Genomic DNA, 15,214 nt, shown 5'->3' with positions numbered 1-15,214 from the left:
GGATTATGTATACTTTATCAAGTCAAGTTTAATGTCATTCCAGCTAGAATGAATACAGTAACAGGAAGTGATACATTTAGTTTTAAATCTATATCTTTGTTATAAAATAATATATTTTAAATAAGTTGTTTAATATCTTAAACACAATATGTAAGATGTTTGGATTAAAATATCCAAAAAACATTGTTATATATTGTTGACTTGTACACTAAAATTTTCCCAAAAGTTTCCAAGAACGGTTAAATCCAGAGAAATAAGCATTTTTAACCAGGAAGCGGACCGTGTCTGTGCGTCGCCTATCGATGACATCATACCCACTTTACCCTCGATTTCCGGTTTTATTTTGTAGAAACCTTGGAAACACCAACGCTTTAATATACAGTATTTTGTGTTTTATAAGCCAGGTGAGCAACTAGTATCACTAGTACTGTGTCACGGTAGCCGCAGAGCGACCGCACAGAGTAACATAATTTTGAACTCACTCATGTATCTAATATGATAAAACAGAGCTGCGTTACCCCACATATTCACAAACGAAATCAAGGCGTCATCAAACTATGCCTTTGTTTTGTATGTGCTACCTCTAGCGGTGAAAAATGAAGTAATGTGGCTTTAATGTAATAATATAATATAAATTAACATTGACGTTGCCATCTGGATCCTATTTTAAACAACATCAGTGACAAATTATCATAGTGTCCCACTTTTCAACCTCTGCAGTGGAACAAAACGCAGTAAACAATATATAAGAAACAGTAGAGATCAGATGTGAGGATTATTGCTGCTCTGCAGTGACTTTGAGCTTGGGAAAGGCGTTTTAGGAACAAAACGTATTCATTCAGGAGAGGACTCGAGACTTGCTCCTCCCACATCTCTCGCTCGTCAACCTCGCCACAATTATTAAAAGTGGCTAGTTAATTGTTCAATAGACCTTATTCAGAGCAGCGTCATGACAGGTATGAAAGAGGCTGTGAGGGATAGACTCACCATGTGTTCATCTGCTGTAAAAAAGCTCCTAGATCACTTAGTTCATGCTGTCTAGAGTTTTCTCTTGGAAAGCTATTTTTCCAGCGTTTCGTCAGCAGAACAATCCAAAGACGCATTAAAGGGATAGTTCACCCAAAAATGAAAATGTTGTCATTATTTACTCACCCTTAAGTTGTTCCAAACTTGTACGAGTTTCTTTTTTCTGCTGAACATAAAAGAAAATATTTTGAAGAATGATGACAGAATTTTCATTTTTGGGTGAACTATTCCCTTAAATAAAAGGACACTACAACCCACTGAAGATATTTGTGTATATCCCTTACACCTTCGCTTTCATCCCTGTAAAGTGTGTGTATGTGTATATATATACATATAATATAGGGCATTGTTTAAATGCCACGGCCTACCTGAGCATTGTTTCTGACCATGTCCATCCCTTTATGACCAACATGTACCTATCATCTGATGGCTACTTCCAGCAGATAATGCATCTGTTGGCATCAATCAATGAGATCTGGTTGGCATCAATGAGATCTGGTGACTGCGGGGGCCATTTTAGTACAGTGAACTCATTGTCATATTCAAGAAACCAATTTGAAATGATTCAAGCTTCGTGACATGGTGCATTATCCTGCTGGAAGTAAGCTTCAGAGGATGGGTTCATGGTGGTCAGAAACAATGCTCAGGTAGGCTGTGGTATTTAAACAATGTCCAATTGGCACACTTTAGGCCCCTTAGTGCCAAGAAAACATCCCCCACACCATTACACCACCACCCCCAGTTCTCATTATATTTACACCAAATTCTGACTCTACCATCTGCATTTCTCAACAGAAATCGAGACTCATCTGACCAGGCAACATATTTCCAGTCTTCAACAGTCCAATTTTGGTGAGCTCATGCAAATTGTAGCCTCTTTTTTCTATTTGTAGTGGAGATGAGTGGTACCCGGTGAGGTCTTCTGCTGTTGTAGCCCATCCGCCTCAAGCAAGCCTGCAATCTCCCTCTCAGAAACTGAAGCTTTTGCGCCTCGATCGCCCCCCCGGTGACCGGTCCCAGTATAGTCGCCCCTCTGTGTTTTCTAATGGACGCTAGGCAAACTAAACAATAAAATTACACTTCAAATATTTTTTCCCCAAAGTTAGTTTATGTCATTGAAGGCAGTTATCATCATCATGATTTCATTTCAAGTGTTCGTTTTTAAAAATAAGTTTAGTTTTAGTTATTTGATGCTATAAGGGGGGGGGGGGAGAGGAACGATTGACAGTTGAGATCGACGTCTTCTCTGAGTGAAGTTGTCACTGAGGCACTAACAGACTTTTCTAGATTTTTGGGGGCAGATTGGAGCTTTAACTTTAATTTCTACATTTCCATAACTGTTTATTTCACACCAACATAATGAATTGTTCTGCATCTGTGAGAGTGTGGGTGGGCTTTTGATATCGCAGCTGTACTTCAGTGTACTTTTAGTGCCTCAGTGACAACTTCACTCAGAGAAGCCGTCAGTCTCAGCCGTCAATCATGACGTCACACCCCCCGTTTTTATAGTATCAAATAACTAACTCAAACTAAACTTATTTTAAAAACGAACACTTGAAATGAAATCATCGTGATGATAACTGCCTTCAATGACATAAACTAACTTTGGGGGGGAAATATTTGAAGTGTAATTTTATTATTTAGTTTGTCTCGCGTCCATTAGAAAACACAGAGGGGACCGGTCACCGGGGGGCGATCGAGGCGCAAAAGCTTCAGTAAATGAGAGGGAGACTGCAGGCTTGGTAGCGAGTGGTTATTTCAGTCAAAGTTGCTCTTCTATCAGCTTGAATCAGTCAGCCCATTCTCCTCTGACCTCTAGCATCAACAAGGCATTTTCGCCCACAGGACTGCCGCATACTGGATGTTTTTCCCTTTTCACACCATTCTTTGTAAACCCTAGAAATTTGTGCGTGAAAATCCCAGTAACTGAGCAGATTGTGAAATACTCAGACCACCCCATCTGGCACCAACAACCATGCCACGCTCAAAATTACTTAAATCCCCTTTCTTTCCCATTCTGACATTCAGTTTGGAGTTCAGGAGATTGTCTTGACCAGAACCACACCCCTAAATGCATTGAAGCAACTGCCTTGTGATTGGTTGATCAGATAATTGCATTAACCCCATACCTGTCAAAGATCCTAGACGGCTCCAGATTACTATTGTTCAACATTCACTGCTCGTTAAACATCACACTCTTACTTTATCTGGACAAAAGTATCATTAGACAGAAGAAAGACTCCAGCTTCGATATTTAAACACTGTTTATGATAAAACTGGATTGCAGTGACATTAATTTCTTAATTTATGTCAGAAGTGCATTATAATCGATGTTATGAACGATATTTTGTAGGGATGCACCGAATTTTCGGGCACCGGAAAGACTTTTATCACCGAAAACAATATGGCCGAAATGTTGTGATGATGCAAACAGAAACCGCTATCTGCACGTGCTTGGTGCGTCTCAGTCAGATCCCTAGTTTAGTTGTCAGGGCACTGATAAGGAGTCAGCCCATTGACTTATGTCCTGATCAGTGCCCTGACTACTGAACTAGGGATCTGATTGAGACGCTTCCCTTGTCTAAAGCAACATGTGGTTCATCTGACATCTCAACAATTTTTATGTCATATTATTATGGGTTTAGTCCCAGTGGAACATGCATGAGAGTGTCTTTTAAACATCTAGTGATAATGTCAATGCATTGTTATTGCATTTCAGAGTTCAATCCGCCTGAAATCTGCATGAGTCCAGTTGATCGGGGCAATTGCGGCGGGGCAATTTCTGAGAGGAGATACGTGCACAATCCCAAGACAAGAAGATGCCAGGCTTTTCGCTACAGTGGCTGTGGAGGCAACAAAAACAACTTTGTCCACAAAAGACACTGCATTAAAATGTGCATGAAAGGCAGAGGTGGGTAGTAACAAAGTAATTTACTTTGCTATTAAGAGTAGATTTAAATGTGGTTACTTTAACTCGAGTACATTTCTAATAAAAATGTTTACCTTTACTTCGTTACACTGGGCGACGTTCTGCTTCTTACTTTAGTTTAATGCAATAGGCCTACATGTAATTCCAGACGTGTACGGTCTTTTTGGGAAATGAGCGATGCCCAATTCACAAATGAATCGCTCTTTAGTTGATTCTGTTCAAAGACTTGAGCAAAGTCAAAAAAACTGTCTGAATTGGTTCACAAACCGGCTTGAATGATTTGGTGAGTTCCCTGCGCACACTGAATCGTTTCTCACTCCGAGTCGTAACAGAAAATTTAAGAACAATACTAGATGAGGTGTCCGTGGACCTAAAGTTAAGGTCAATTGAAAGCAAATCAATCCTATTTTTTGATGAACATATTTATTGGTTGAACATGCAGCCTATGCTGTTGGTGAACAATCTACCTATTTTAATTAATTCAGGTAATTATATTTTACAACCAAACATATTTCGCCACGATGCACTACTAAAAAGTATGACATTACCAGTAATATTTGGACATATACCTCAATTTATACAATGATAGATGAATGAACACCGCCTTTCTGTGGTAATTTGTGAGTATTGTGCAGTGGCAGTGATCTGTTAGTCTAAACAAATGTCTTTAAAGGGACAGTTCACCCAAAAATGAAAATTACCCCATAATTTACTCATCAGCAAGCAATCCTAAATGTATGACATTCTTCTTTCAGACATATACAATCAGTACAATATATATATATATATATATATATATATATATATATATATATATATATATATATATATATGTATATGTATGTATGTCCTGGCTAATCCAAGCTTTATAAATGGCAGTGAATGGCAGGCCAAAAAAGTGCATCCATCCATCCATCATAAACGCACTCCACATGGCTCCAGGGGTTAATAAAGACCTTCTGAAGCGAAAAATCTCTATATTTAACACTTAATTAATTTACTATAAAGTAAATTATCTAGCTACTAGCGGACCGCCCTCTAAATTCAATTTACGAAAAAAGTTTTTAATACTGCTCAAATAACACAAATAAGAGTCAGGACAAAAAAGTTGTTCTTTTGGTTTACTGCGCAATATGAATTACCAAACTCCACAAACACCGGTCTTTTGACAATGAACTGGCCAACCGAACACTAACCCAGAGTTAATCTCTAGTGTAGCCAAACAGTGCTTATTCCTGAGCTTACATGCAAGTCAAAACACTAGAATTCCCTTCAAGTGCCTTTGAACGCAAAACTCTGCAGGTTCACTATATTTCGACATTGTTTAATATTAACGTTTTGGAATATTAGACCTAGTAAAGTGCAGTGATTTTTAGGCTACAGAAGCCAAAAATAATTCTTGTCTCTTCTGTGTTTGTTGCAAAGATATCTAATTATTATAATAACATTTTAAAGTCAATATCAATATTAACATGTTATTGTATTGTTATATAGGCTTTACAGTATATGATACTAAGTAACCAGTAACTAGCTTTTTTTATAGTATTTTTATTTATTTATGGAAATTATTTTTTTATTGAATACTTTTTTACTATTAAGTAACTTATCATCTTAAGTAACTAATCAGATTAGTATTTTTAATGAGCATAAATATTTCTAAAAGTACTGGTACTTTTACCTGAGGTATTTATATAATAATTGAGAAGAACTGCATAGTTTAGTGTAAATAATGATAAAGCAAGATTTATGTGTATAGTTGATTCTCTGTGTTAAATTTTTTGTCTTTCAGATCACCACCGGGGAAAACAAATTCGGATAAAGACAGGGAACTCAAATATCTTATTCCGCTCTGTCTAGGACATACACTTTCATGACACCAAAAACCACTTTTTTTATCCACAATGTGCTTCTTTGCTATTGTGGTCGATAAAATATGAGACAATAGCATGTGTTTGTACCTTGCTGAACCACACATTATATTCATGTATATAATTATTACAGTTTTTAATCTTAATTTTAACTGTAATATGTAATTTTCCACTCTATATTATTTTATGGGGAAGGACAAATTTACATACTGAATTACTTATTAACATACAATATAAATGAATCATATATCATAACACTCCGTATTTATGGCTTATTTGCTGAGGATTCTAAATCCTTTTTTCTTTTTTGTGTAAAATTGTTCCCAGTGTTCGGACATACTAATTCTTTGTCTTTTTATGTTTATGCAGTACACTCCAAAATATTGACTTTTTCTGCCCTTGCACTGTGCTCTTGATCTTATGCCATAGTTTGTATGTAATGACTAGAGGGCAATAATTTATCCAGGACATAGAGACAAACCCATGGAGAGTTGAGACTAGCATAAAAATACAACCTACAATTTTATAATAAAATATACAAAATGTGACCAACAGATAATCACAAAGAACATCTCTTACCTCTCTATGGATGCATATTTTAAACCACCAATAGAGTGGCAGTGATTCCTTTTTGTAGAGGATTGTAGAACTACTTGATGATAGGCATGTAAAATATTTTTTGTTATGTTAAAATATGTTTTCTACACAAGATGGAGCTGTTACTCTTGAGAAGAACTTTTGAAATCAATACCAGTTGTTGTTATACCTTTTTCTGCACTCTTTTTATACGATTGTGACCCTGGATCACAAAACCAGTCATAAGGTTCCATGTTTAGAAATTGAGATGTATGTATACAACAGATGAAAATGTAATAAATAAGGCTGAGGGTTTGATGTATGGTTTGGATAGGACAATATTTGGCAGAGACTTAACTATTTGAGAATCTGGAATCTGATCTGAATCAAATATTGAGAAAATCACATTTAAAGTCGACCAAATTAAGTCCATAGCAATGCATATTACTAATAATAACACATTTTGATAGGAAATATACAACATGTCTTCATGGAACATGATCTTTGCTTAATATCCTAATGACCCGTGCAACTTATGACTGGTTTTGTGGTCCTGATTCACAATTTTATTTGAGTAATCTTTCATTGTGTTTCTTAAAGTTGACTGGTGGAGTTTTTCTGTCTCACTTTACATTAGGTATCTTCAACTTGTATGAACTTTATTAATATTAAAGCATTTGATTTAATGTACTTATTGTGTATTGTTCTGTGAAACTGTCATACGATGGGGTCAAGGGTCTACGTTTTTACACACACACACACACACACACACACACACACACACACACACACACACACACACACACACACACTATATATATATATATATATATATATATATTTGTAAAAGCTAACTATAAAGCAACTCCAATCCTATCCTTAGTAAGTACATGTTGTTAAATAATATCACTCAGTACTTGTTATGGTATAATAACACTGGAACAAGGACACAATATAAAGTGTAACCTTTTTATATATATAAATTGTGAATATATATTATATATAAATTCTATATATATATATATATATATATATATATATATATATATATATATATATATATATATATATATATATATATATATATATATATATATATATATATATATATATAAAGGGTTACACTTTATATCTTAATATTGTGTCCTTGTTCCAGTGAAATTATACCATAACAAGTACTGAGTGATATTGTAGCAAAGTTCGTTAATAGGAGGAAGGAAGAGGACACGGGGGGTCGGCTAGACGGTTGATGCACTTTTATTTTGTAACTCAATAACGTCAAACACACTCCACAGTGTGGTTTCTCTCAGACTCAAACAATAGCGATCACTTCCGGGTCGGCACTTCCGGCTTCCGGTAACTCAGTCTCTGTTTGTGTTGGGCATCAACCGTCCTGACTCTCTCTCTCCCTGGTCTCTGGTTCCGCTGGTGTTTTATCCCATCTCCGCGCTCATTACTGGAACAAGAGACAGGTGTTATTAATCTGCGTCCAACCCACTCACTTACCGCTCGTCCCGCGGCCCTCTCTCCCGCTGCAGACCTCGCTGAACCACGCCCCCCTTGCCACATACCCCCACCGCCCGACTCAGGCCGAGGAGCCGTCCGGCCTGCAGCCCCCCCCCCCCCATTTCTGGAGAGGAAATCGGCCACAGCCATCTGAGCACCCGGCCTGTGGACCACCTTGAATTTAAACGGCTGAAGAGCTAGATACCAACGGGTGATCCGCGCGTTGGTATCCTTCATGCGGTGGAGCCATTGGAGAGGAGCGTGGTCCGAACAGAGAGTGAACTCCCGCCCCAGGAGGTAATAGCGGAGGGTGAGAACGGCCCATCTGATGGCCAAACACTCCTTCTCTATGGTGCTGTACTTAGCTTCCCTCTTAGAGAGCTTACGGCTAATGTACAGCACCGGCCGCTCTCCCCCCTCCACCTCCTGGGCCAGGACTGCGCCCAGCCCCCTGTCCGACGCGTCAGTCTGCAACAAGAAAGGGAGAGAAAAGTCAGGGGAGTGTAAAAGCGGCCCGCCACATAGAGCAGCCTTCACTTGGGTAAAAGCCTGTTGACACGGCTCCGTCCACTGGACCGTATCTGGTAGCCCCTTTCTAGTAAGATCAGTCAAAGGGCTGGTGAGGTCCGAATAATTTGGTATAAACCGTCTATAATATCCCGCCAGCCCCAAAAACTGTCTTACCTCCTTTTTGGTCTTGGGCCTCGGACAGGTCGCAATTGCGGCAGTCTTATCAATTTGGGGACGCACCTGACCATGACCCAAGTGGAAGCCCAGATACCTTACTTCCACCCGCCCAATCGCACACTTCTTTGGGTTGGCCGTGAGCCCCGCTCCCCTCAGCGACCTCAGGACCGCCCTCACATGCTGCATATGCCGCTGCCAATCGTGACTATAAATCACTATGTCATCCAGGTACGCAGCAGCATATGCAGCATGGGGGCGCAAAATCCTATCCATGAGTCGCTGGAAGGTTGCGGGCGCCCCGAACAAGCCGAAAGGAAGCGTGACAAATTGGTGTAATCCAAACGGCGTGGTGAAAGCTGTTTTTTCTTTGGACAATGGAGACAAGGGGATCTGCCAATAGCCCTTTGTTAAGTCCAGTGTCGAATAAAATCGAGCCGTGCCTAACCGATCAAGCAACTCGTCAACCCGCGGCATTGGATACGCGTCGAATTTCGACACAGCGTTCACCTTGCGGTAGTCCACACAGAACCTGACCGAGCCGTCTGTCTTGGGGACCAAAACTATCGGGCTCGCCCAGTCACTGTTGGACTCCTCGATTACTCCCATGTCGAGCATTGCGCCTAATTCTTCCTGAACTACTTTTTTCTTGTGTTCAGGCAAGCGATACGGCCGGCTGCGAACTACCACGCCCGGCTCGGTCTCGATATGGTGCTGAATCAAGTCGGTACGTCCCGGTAGGGGCGAGAACACGTCAGCGAACTCCGCCTGCAATTTTGATAAATCAGTGAGTTGTAACGGTGAGAGGTGATCTCCCCCAGGGGCCAGCGCGACTGATTGCGCTTTAATGCTCGCCTCTGGCCCGAGATCATCCTCTCCCCCGATCACCGTTGCCAACAACACTGATTCCACCTCATTCCATTTTTTTAGCAGGTTGAGGTGGTATATTTGACGTGCCCCGTTCCTATCGGATCGTATCACTTCATAATCGAGCTCTCCTATCTGTCGTGCGACCTCAAACGGCCCCTGCCACTTTGACATTAATTTTGAGCTCGACGTAGGGAGTAGAACGAGCACTTTCTCTCCCGGTGTGAATTTGCGCAGTTTTGTACCCCTGTTATATGACCGGCTCTGGCGGTCCTGGGCTTGCAACAAATTCTCCCTAGATAGCCGCCCCAAGGTGTGGAGTTTTGTTCGCAAGTCCATGACGTACTGAATCTCGTTTTTGGCCAAAGAAGGTCCCTCCTCCCAAGTTTCTCGTAGGACGTCCAACACCCCCCGTGGCTGACGTCCGTAGAGAAGCTCGAAGGGGGAAAACCCCGTGGAGGCTTGTGGAACCTCCCGCACGGCAAATAAGAGGGGTTCTAACCACCGATCCCAATTTTTGGCGTCTTCCTGTACAAACTTACGGATCATGGATTTAAGAGTGCGATTAAATCGTTCGACCAAGCCGTCCGTTTGTGGGTGATAGACGCTTGTTCGAATGGATTTAATGCCCAATAATCCGTAGAGTTCGCTCATCGTGCGTGACATAAACGCCGTGCCTTGATCAGTGAGGATTTCTTTCGGAATCCCCACTCGGGAGATCAGGCGAAACAGTGCGTCCGCAACACTCTTCGCGGAGATGTTGCGGAGAGCCACTGCCTCCGGATATCGTGTTGCGTAGTCCACGATGACTAACGCAAAACGATGTCCGCGTGCGGATCGCTCTAATGGCCCGATGAGGTCCATCGCAATTCTCTCGAAGGGGACCTGCATTAATGGAAGGGGGCGCAATGGCGCTTTTGGGGCGGCCAGTGGATTCACCAACTGACATTCAGGGCAAGACGCGCACCACCTGCGCACATTGTCATGAATGCCTGGCCAAAAAAATCGGGTCATTAAGCGATTCAGCGTGGCCGCCTGCCCCAGGTGGCCCGCCATCGGGTTCGAGTGAGCCGCCTGGAAAAGCATTTCCCGGCGGCTCTTTGGTACTAATAACTGGGTTGTATCCACTTTTGTCTGAGTGTCTTGGGTCACTCGATACAACCGATCCTTAATTATGGCAAAATAAGGATACGTGACGGGCCATGCGGGTTGGAGAGACTGACCGTCGATAGAGCGGACCTGCTGAAATGCATGTTTTAGGGTCTCATCTTGAGACTGCTCCAGAGGGAAGTCATCGCGGTCCGAGAGAATCAGTCTCTCGACCCCGCTCGGTTCCTCTGAAGCTGTTCCCAAGGGTCCCGTATCAGTCTCGCCAACCTGCACTCGCACCGCCCCGTTCCTAGCCTTGTTTTCCCAAGCGGCATCCGCGCATAACGACCCCAATAATGCCGAAAAGGCGGGCCAATTCGTCCCCAGAATTAGCGGATGCCGGAGGTGGGGACTAACCGCCACCTCAACACTATGCTTTTTCCCCCTAAACTGTATCGTGACTGGGACAACCGGATATTCCACCACATCCCCGTGCACACACCGCACCTTAACCATGCGGCTTGTATCCAATGCCCCAGGCTGCATCAGGCTTTGATGGATCGAGGTTTGGTTACATCCTGAATCCACCAAGGCCTGATATGTACCCCCCTTGATACTTACAGGAATTTGGTACTCTCCTGCTTGATCGGGGGTGGTCCGCTGGACGTCCGGGATCCGGATCATTGTCCCGATGTCCATCCTCGGACATCGATCCACAAAATGATCCGGATCACCGCACCGCCAGCAGGCCAGCCCAGGCTTACCCGCCACCCCTGCGGCGGGGAGTGGGTTGGAAAATGAGCGCGGGGAGGGCGCGGAACCAGAGCCATTATCACCCCCCATCCCCAGCAGCCCCGCCCCCCTGGGCGGAGCCCGCGAACTCCCGAGCGGTCCAGGGCCCATCCCACCCCGGCCTCTGGGGGGAATCCGAGGAGGGCCCGGAGGACGGGACCTAGGGAGAGGGATAGGAGGAGAGGGAGACACAGAGGGGGGAGAGAGAGAGCGAGAGGTTAAAAGGGGTGCGCCGACCCCCGGGCACGCCACCAGGTGGTCCTCCGCCAGGTGGATGGCCGTCTCCAGCGACGTGGGCCGGTGGCACTGGACCCACTCGGCAGTTTTCCTTGGGAGCCGAGCGATGAACTGCTCCAGTACCACCAGATCGACGATGTGGTCCACGTCGCTTCCGCCGGCCAGGAGCCATCTGCGGCATGAGTCCCGGAGCTGTTGGGCCATCGCGAAGGGTCGGCCGGCCTCCCCCCAGTCCAGGGAGCGGAATCTCTGTCGGTGTTGCTCCGGGGAGCGGCCGACCCGCTGGAGGATGGCCTTCTTTAGGTCCTCGTACTCCAGGAGGTTCGCCACCGGTAGCTGTTGTGCAGCCGCCTGGGCCTCTCCTGTCAGTAGTGGTATCAGGCGCACCGGCCACTGTGCCCGGGGCCACCCGCAGGCTTCCGCGGCCTTTTGGAAGAGGTCAATAAATGCCTCCGGGTCATCCTGTGGCCCCATTTTGTGCAGGGGCACGTGGACCGGTGCGCTGGCGAGCCCGGCGGCTTCGGTGCGAACCTCCCGGTCGATCCAGCTCCGGAACTTCTCGCGGTCCTCTTGCTGGCCTCGGACAATGGCCTCGAAGCGGCGCTCCTGGTCTGCCCGAAGGTCCAGCATGGCTTGATGTTGGTCCTGATGGAGGACCGCGAGGGATGTGATAATGTCCGCAAATGGCGTGGCGGAGGGCGTCTGCATGGCGGCGGCGCTGTCCTACTTCCTCCCGGGTTTCGGCACCAGTGTAGCAAAGTTCGTTAATAGGAGGAAGGAAGAGGACACGGGGGGTCGGCTAGACGGTTGATGCACTTTTATTTTGTAACTCAATAACGTCAAACACACTCCACAGTGTGGTTTCTCTCAGACTCAAACAATAGCGATCACTTCCGGGTCGGCACTTCCGGCTTCCGGTAACTCAGTCTCTGTTTGTGTTGGGCATCAACCGTCCTGACTCTCTCTCTCCCTGGTCTCTGGTTCCGCTGGTGTTTTATCCCATCTCCGCGCTCATTACTGGAACAAGAGACAGGTGTTATTAATCTGCGTCCAACCCACTCACTTACCGCTCGTCCCGCGGCCCTCTCTCCCGCTGCAGACCTCGCTGAACCACGCCCCCCTTGCCACAGATATTATTTAACAACATGTACTTACTAAGGATAGGATTGGAGTTGCTTTATAGTTAGTTGCATGCATAATTTAGGCCTACTATTATTTCCATAGCAAGTACGTGTAACACTGTAATACTAGGACAAATAAAGTGTTACATCAATTAATTACTCTTTCCATAAATATCCCATCATCAAATATACATAAAACTTTAAAATGTAACAAAATGAAATGTACATTAAGAAAAACAACAACAAAGGGTATTGGGACATAAAGAAAAGGCTTGCATACCTCTGTAGAGTTTTTAGAAGCTAATTGTTTGGATATACTAATAGCCTATATCTATTATCTATATGTTAAATCCAACAGTGTAAGGAAAGCTCAATGTGCCATTGAGGCGGGGATAAGCATTCCCCCGATGATGTAACAGGAAGCCAGTACGCTGAATCTCTTACAGCTTGACAGCCGTCGTCATTCACACGCTGAGCGTCTCGTGCGCTCCTTCATCTCGCGCTCTGGTATTGTGCATCGTTCCATGCCACCGTGAGGTCGCAAAGGAAAGTAATGACTGTTTATGTTTTTGAATAACAAGAAGGCGCGTTCGTTTTTACGTGAACCTCTCCAGAACACCTTGGATTTAATCTACAGGTAAGAAAATGCTTGATACGGACGAACGACTAGTGAATTATATATATCTACAGGGAATTAATGTGGTGCTGCGGGAGCCTATCCAGACCAACGGGCTGTCATGTTATAACAATTGCTGACTGAACGGACTCCCAGACTTCTTTATAAATTAATAAGAGCTTCAAACTGAGCGGCGGGTTTGTCTAATGGACTGACATATTCAGATATTGGCTCTTGTGTTCAGGTAATTTAATAACTCCCGTTAAATGCGATAGGCTATGTGAGTGTGGACACATCTGTGCATGTGTATATTAGAATAACCGATACTAGCTTGCACTAAGAAATTGACCATGCTTTGAATTAAATTTTATAAGGTACAAAATATAATATGTTATAGCCTAATGAAGAATGACTGTACCCGATGCTTTCAATACAAAGCATGCCAAGAATTATAGTTAATTTAAGGTTAATTAACTGCCAGATTACTTAGTAAAAGTGAGAAATGTCATTAATATTAATACACAATATTTAAGATCATCAGACATTATGACAATTATGCCAAAATCGACTTGAAGTTTGATTTTAAGTAGTCAAAAATGTAAAAAAAAAAAAAGTGTAATATATGAGCACACTGAGCTTTCCTTACACTGTTTGCTTTAACATATAGATTAAGAGACCATTTAACATTGAGAAATCAATGTTAAATTGCTAGATATCTAGTCAATTAAAACATTTATTGACTAAATATCAATGCAAAAGGAAATCAGTCAAACTTTGAATTATATTTCGGAGCATCTAAAACATTTATTTCCCATGCAATCTTAGAACCGCAGCTTATATCGCTGTATTTTATCATTATTCCAAAACCTTAGCCGACCCATCAGTGCCAGGAACTGAGAAGATAAAATACCAGTATCATGAAGTAACTAGAAATACCAAGGTCTGTTGACACCTAACCACACTACTGACAGAAGGGGCCTGACAGACTCTCTGAGGAGGAAAATTATGATAATTATTAGCCAAGAGATAGCCTTGGTATTTGTGTTTTTTGGCCACATGGTTACATAAGCAGCCGCTTGAACGTGATGAAATATTGTGGAGCTGATGGGGTATAGATTGCTACAATGATCTTTTCAGATTTAGCTCATGATGCAATGAAACCGTCTTCGTTTGACATGCAGCATCTTCCTAAGATATTTCATGTGATATTCTGTCTTATCTCTCTTGCTTGGGAATTAATTGTGAATGCAAGCATCAATTATTATTGCTCATACTTGCGTTTAGGGATTTGAACAAACTTCATAAGGTAAACATTAAACTTTGGAGCGCAACTAATCCTGCACAGCTTGTGCTAATAATACCTTAAACCATGCATCTTATCTACCGGAATACACTAGGAGTCACATAGCAATGCTATAATAACCCCCCTGAACACTGGTAACTGCACAGAAGCATGGTAAGAACACTGTAGCAATGACAATCACATTCTAGCCTCAAGGCGGTGAGTTTTACATGGACAAGCATTCTCTAATATCGCTTATTTTCATAATCAGACCTATTGTGCTGAGGTATGAACAATGTGTTCGGATCCAGCTGCATAGGTTGCAAAATGAAAAGGTTAGTGACCGTGCGTCTCTGGGGATGCTAGCTGGCAAAGGGACCTAATGAAAGAGGATTTGGAACTTAGATCACGAAAAACCAATTAATCCCCGCACAGAATACGTTAAAGAGCATAGATTATATTTTTAAAGAGGAATCAATTATTTAGCCTCGCCGTTTGAGAGCCTTTTATGTGCTCCTCAATGCAGAGCCCCAAAGCATGCATGTGTTTGTCAGGGTTGAGTGCTGCTCTCAAGGAGGATTTAATGTCAGTGGAACAAAGCTGTGTTCCTGCCCTGGCGAC

At 43.1% G+C, this 15,214-nt stretch overlaps 3 protein-coding genes across 5 annotated transcripts in view; 2 read left to right on the top strand and 1 right to left on the bottom strand.

Annotated features, from left to right (window-relative positions):
* tfpia (tissue factor pathway inhibitor a) overlaps positions 1-7,089 on the top strand; it is a 41,083-nt gene extending 33,994 nt beyond the window's left edge. For all 3 annotated transcript variants that reach the window (XM_067444417.1, XM_067444418.1, XM_067444416.1), the window contains exons 6-8: positions 1,822-1,878; positions 3,746-3,937; positions 5,745-7,089. In XM_067444417.1, the coding sequence (XP_067300518.1) occupies positions 1,822-1,878; positions 3,746-3,937; positions 5,745-5,812 (317 nt within the window). In that variant the 3' untranslated portion in view covers positions 5,813-7,089. The remainder of the gene's footprint in view (positions 1-1,821; positions 1,879-3,745; positions 3,938-5,744) is intronic.
* Positions 1-15,214, bottom strand: part of gulp1a (GULP PTB domain containing engulfment adaptor 1a) — a 196,770-nt gene that overhangs the window by 147,003 nt on the left and 34,553 nt on the right. The gene's annotated exons all lie outside the window — the stretch shown is intronic.
* calcrla (calcitonin receptor-like a) overlaps positions 13,142-15,214 on the top strand; it is a 39,570-nt gene continuing 37,497 nt past the window's right edge. The window contains exon 1 of the mRNA XM_067444395.1: positions 13,142-13,332. The gene's annotated coding sequence lies outside the window, so the exon portion shown is untranslated. The remainder of the gene's footprint in view (positions 13,333-15,214) is intronic.

The sequence above is a fragment of the Pseudorasbora parva genome, chromosome 5, assembly GCF_024679245.1.
Source record: "Pseudorasbora parva isolate DD20220531a chromosome 5, ASM2467924v1, whole genome shotgun sequence".
Lineage (NCBI taxonomy): Eukaryota > Metazoa > Chordata > Actinopteri > Cypriniformes > Gobionidae > Pseudorasbora > Pseudorasbora parva.
This window is presented reverse-complemented; position numbering and strand designations above follow the sequence as displayed.